The sequence below is a fragment of the Micromys minutus genome (assembly GCF_963924665.1).
Source record: "Micromys minutus genome assembly, chromosome: X".
NCBI classification, from domain to species: Eukaryota; Metazoa; Chordata; class Mammalia; order Rodentia; family Muridae; genus Micromys; species Micromys minutus.
The window spans coordinates 13,477,021-13,482,606 of NC_137970.1; the positions used below are offsets into that span (position 1 = coordinate 13,477,021).

General features: G+C 41.0%; 2 protein-coding genes across 2 annotated transcripts; both read right to left on the bottom strand.

The window, feature by feature from the left end:
- Window positions 1–2,262: 2,262 nt before the first annotated feature.
- H2AL3 (H2A.L variant histone 3) lies at window positions 2,263–2,628 on the bottom strand (the record flags this gene model as incomplete). The annotated part of the gene is made up of 1 exon (XM_080910884.1): window positions 2,263–2,628. One exon carries the CDS (start codon window positions 2,626–2,628, stop codon window positions 2,263–2,265), a length of 366 nt encoding a protein of 121 aa, XP_080767010.1.
- Window positions 2,629–3,692: 1,064 nt separating this feature from the next.
- On the bottom strand, window positions 3,693–4,046 carry H2AP (H2A.P histone; the record flags this gene model as incomplete). The annotated part of the gene is made up of 1 exon (XM_080910275.1): window positions 3,693–4,046. One exon carries the CDS (start codon window positions 4,044–4,046, stop codon window positions 3,693–3,695), a length of 354 nt encoding a protein of 117 aa, XP_080766401.1.
- Window positions 4,047–5,586: the final 1,540 nt, after the last annotated feature.

The window sequence follows — 5,586 nt, forward strand, 5'->3', positions numbered from 1 at the left end:
TGGTGGGGTTGTAAACTGATACAACCACTCTGGAAATCAGTCTGGTGGCTCCTCAGAAAATTGGACATAGTACTACCTGAAGACCCAGTTATTCCACTTCTGGGCATATACCCCAGAGACACTTTAATATACAACAAAGATATATGCACCACAATGTTCATAGCAGCTCTATTTATAATAGCCAGAAGCTGGAAAGAACCCAGATGTCCTTCAGAAGATGAATGGATACAAAAATTGTGGTACATTTACACAATGGAATACTACTCAGCTATCAGAATCAATGGCCTAATGAAATTCTTAAGAAAATGAATGCATCTCGAGAATATCATCCTGAGTGAGATAACCCAGTCACAAAAGAACAGACATAACATGCAGTCACTGATAATTGCATACTTTTTAATGTACCAGTGTGTTTGTAGTACTTTCTTTGCAGACAGTTGTAAGTACCACTATAGTGACATGATTTCAGTTCTTTCTTCCTTCCTATCTATCTATCTATCTATCTATCTATCTATCTATCTATCTATCTATCTATCCATCTATCTATCTTTGTATCTATCTACCAATCTATGTATCTATCTATATTATGCATATATATGCATCTATCTATCTATTCTATATTTATTGTGTTAGGGACTGACATTAAGGCCTCACTCATGCTGTACAAGCTTCCTACTATTGAGCTAGATCCCCAGCATTCAGTTACTATTTTTAGATGTTTGGTCATAGCCTGTATTAGTTTGTGTCCTCTATCTTTTAGACATTTTCAAATAAAGAAGCACATCTAACTGATCTTTGCCAATGATTAAAATACAGATGCATAGGACTTGCTCAATGGTTTCCTCTCAGCAATTGCTGACCTGAAGCATTACTACCCAAGAGTGATTTCTTCTCCACCATAGCCCATATTTTCACCAAGCCCTCTCTATACAGCAGTACCATACTAGCCATCCCAGGGTCTTCTAGATTCATAGCCTACCAGGATAGCTTCTGTAAAGAACAACAAACAAACAAAAAACACCCCAAGTCAGACTTGACTCAAAGTCCTGGGCCAAGGAAAGAATACCCTGACCCTAACTTAATTCCAAAACCAGGACCAAAGAAAGAACACACTGAGTCTAAGACCAGAGCCAAAATATAACACATTGACCCAGACTTGAGCCTGAGAAGGGAGCCAAGGAAGGAACACAATGACCTCAACTTGACCCCAAGACCAGAGTCAAGGAAAGAAAACACTGAACCCAAGTTGACCCCAAGATCAGGGTCAAGGAAAGGACACACTGTCCTAGACTCGACCCCCTGACCAGGGTTGAATAAAGAATATACGACCCTGAATTGACCCCAAGACCAAAACCAGGGCCAAGAAATATAACCAATCCCTGAACTTGCCCTAGAAACCTACAATCCCTGAATAGGAAAACTCACCAATTCCTGAGCTCATCCAAGCTCAGGCATTGAGATGTTATCAGTCCTCACCCTGGAAATCTCTACCCTGCAAAGCTCTGCCCCTCCAAAAACTCTATTTAACCCTACCCTTTTGCTCAGTTTCCTGCTGTTACTTGCTCAAGCAGAGACAGCCCATCTCCTGGGTTTTCCCCTCCCAATAAATCCCTTTTGTGAAGTTCACTGTGTGATGTGACTTTGTGGTATTCCTTGCCTTGGCGTTGCTTGGTTCAGAGCTGTAACACAGGTGCAGAGATTTTACTGGGGAAATCCTCACTATAAAGGAGCAGAGCTGTAACATTTTGCCCAGGGAAACCATTCCCTTAAGGGGAAGAACTGTTCCACTTACACTAGGGACTCCACTCTACTAGAGTCCACCCCAACCAGAACAGAAGTGAAACCCTTTTCCTGGGCAGACAGCCTGTCCTTCCCTGCAGCAGCAGGAGCAGAGTTTTGACAGTTCTCTAGGGGAATCCTTTCCTTTCAGAGATGTGGCATACACTCTTGTCCTCTTTCTCAGCCACCTTTTCATACCAAGGCCACTGTTCACACCATCCCCATTGGAACCACCCCCCTAAGAAATCAGTTTCTGTGCCACCCCCTACCTCCACCGGCTCCACCCAATTCCACACCCTGCACTCCAGGGTGTTTGATGATCTGTCCCCAAATGACCAGATGAAATAAATCAGAAAAACCAGTAATCGTTTAGACATTTTAATAAAATGTCTGATTAAGGGCCCCCCTCCACCAACAAGGGAGCCATTGACATTGACTCGAGACTTTTAAGATGGATATCCAGCCTCTGAGATGCAGGTATGATCACTGCTCCTTGGGTGCTGAGGTCTCAGAAGGTGCTGGTATCTCAGTAGGTTCCGGTGTCTGACCAACCAAATATTCGTTATTTTTGAAGAGTTGATAGAGCTCGTTGTTTTTTAGAATTGCCTTCATCACATGCTCATCATCAATGAATTTATTGCCGCTGGTGTGGGCCTCTTTGCCAGCCAGGTCAAGAATGTTAGAGGTCAAATACTCGAGCACACCCACAAGAAAAACAGGTGCTGAAGTTCGCAGGCGTTTAGTTAGGTTTCTTTCTCGAAGAAGACGCTCTACTTTATTAATGGGAAAATGAGACTCTGCTCCTGAGGATCGAGTCACACTACCCTTCTTCTGATTTTCATTCTCCATTTTGCCTGATAGATGTTTGTATGTTCAGCTCTGTCTTCCTTCTGGTCTGGGGTCTCTCATGACAGCAGCTTTTATAGCCAACAAGTGTCACCTCAGCTACTCATTGGTCAGAAGAGACCTTTGTGCCATCAGACTTTGTGATATCATGCCACTGGGCTCCCTGATCCTCCTTCTGTCTACAAGAGCCCATGTTAAAAACCTGTTCACATTAGTGAGGACATCCCCATTTGGGGGAAAATCATTCTACTTTATTTCAACAGTACAGCAAAAAAAAAAAAAAAAAAAAAAAAAAAAAAAAAAAAAAAAAAGTTTTTCAACTAAAACTGTTTATCCCACGTTAGCATACCATTCCACCTCCTATGATCCCAGCATTGCCTTTGACATTATGTATCTCCTTTTTTAAACTGTTGGTCACTGACAGTAAGTTTGAACATGAAATGTCCCCCGTAGGCAAACGAGTAATGTCAAGGAATCCATTAATGTATTTAGACCTTGATCAATGGTTACAACACTGTTCAATGTGTAAAATCTGATTTTTATAGCCCATGGTTATGGTTTATTATAGAAAAATACCCTTTGAATCAATTTCAGGGCAGTATGCAGGAGAAAGGCCTTATCTAGGAGATGCCATTGTAGGTGTCAAGGGTCATTACTCGAGCCATGCCCACTGAGTTACTACACTGGAAATATAACTTGGCAATAAGGTTAACTTCTGATCTTCTCTGAGGCTTCTTTTGTACTCAGAGCCAACAAGGGAGCTTTTTCTACCCTCCTCTCCACCCAATTCCTCCCACCAGGGTCATTTCCCAAGCCACCCCCGATGAGATGTGCTCCCTTGATTCAAACCCCCACTCGGAAACAACTTCCATCTTCCACTCTTTACTTAGTATTTTGTGGATACCTCCAATGCAACAAGACAAAATGAAATACGTCAGAACAACAAGCTTTTATTTAAACATTTTATTAGTATTCATGAACACCAGGGGAGCCTCCTCTGCTATTAGCCTTCATGGTTCTAGCTGAGTCTGTGAGGCTTCCCATCCTTGGTTTGTATACCCCATTCTTTAGCCATTCCTTCTGGGTCCAGGCATCTCATCAAACAGAGAGAAAGGCGCGTTCTTGAAGGCTTGAGGGGGTTCACGGTCGTTGTCTCTATGTCTCTCTCTATCTTGTGAGATATTTTGCTGGCTGTTGATGTTGGCTTCGGAGCCCACCACCTCCAGGATATAGTCGGTAAGGTAATCAAGCATGGCAAGGAGGAAATCTGAAGTTGTGGAACCTAGGCAGGGGGTATATTGTTCCTCCTGCAATAGGCGGTACACATAGTTTACAGGAACCTGGACCTCAGGCATAGGAGAAGGATCTTCCACCTGCTTGTTGTCGCTGTAAGATTTTTCTTGGCTCTTCTTCCCTGACATGATGGTTTGATGGATGGGGCTCCCGTAAGCTCTGCCTGGTTCACCAGCAGGACTGGTTCTCTAAAGACAATGTTCAGTCAGGCCCATTGCACCCCCAGCATCTGGACCTCATTGGTCAGGAGCTACCTTTATGACATCTTAGGCTTTGAGATGTCATTGGTGCCTGGTAGGTTATGAGTTTTGGCTAGGCCTCAGGGCCCAAAAAATTATCTAACACAGCAATATGTCCACCTTACCCTGATTTTGAGAGAACTGTAACTCTCCCCAATTACACTTGAATTAACATTGAAGAAATAATGTGTTTTACTTGAAACTGTATGTCTTTACAACCTTTCATTAATTATGTGGCAGTGATAAGCATGTCAAATACATTTCCAGGTAGAGGTTTGACTTTCCTCTTCAATCAGTGCTGGGACCCATTTTGATTCAATTTACTTATTTAAAGTTGTTTGGTTAACAATCCTGTACACATTTGAACATCTATTCATTCAATATATAATATATATATATATAATATATTATATATATATATATATATATATATATATATATATATATGAGTTTTATCCAATCTGTCAAACATCTTTTTTGAAGAAGAAGAAGAAATGCTCAGTGTTTGTCTGGTACATAGATGTTGGTAGCTGTACTTTGTGTTCCATTTTAAGTCAGGATGTAGCTTTCCTGGATCTGTTGGGTTAAAGCCAAGCTCCAGTATACATATTTTATTTCATACATATTTTATTTCAATTTTTTATTTTATTAATATCTTGTTCATTTCTGTTGTGTTTTGGTTCACTTATAACCAATAACTTTCCTATTCCAAATGAAAGAAATCTTTAATCCAGCCAATATCAAAACCCAACTATGTAAAAACTTTATTGAATATCAAGGCAGAACAATAACTTCATGAGATGTGAGACCATTGACCCTGGCTCTACTGATTCTGTGACTTTGTCTATGGCCAGATATCTTCCTTTTGGACTCTCCAATAGTTTCATTGAATAATGTGTTCTTTGTGCAAGGTTACAAGTGAGTAATCTTATCCACGGTTGTTCTTCACAAAGTTTAAGAATCCCACAGACTTCTATCATTTTATCTTCTGTCACCTTCAATCTAATCTGACATTATTTCTGCTGATATAACATTTCCCAAAGCTTACAGATCTGTATAACTCATTTCACCAGACATTAGATTCTTTCACACGCCCTTAATCAAAGTAAAGGATAGCCATGCTTCATTCCACAGACCCATAGAAGCTAAGTAACAAGGAGGGCTCTAGAGGTGATGCCTGAATTTCCATGGGAAGTGGAAATAGAATAGATTATATGGGTAGATTAGAGGAAGGTGGTGAGGGAACAAAAGAGATTGGGTTGGAAAGGAAGCAAATGGAGGGAGAGTGTACAAGGAGAGACTACTGGAACTTGGGTTTGGCCTTGAGGGGCAATGTAGATACCTAGAGCAGTGTAAACTTCCGGGATCTTATATGAGAATGACCCTCTCATATACTAGAGAAGACTTCTAGTAAAGAAGGATATAAAAC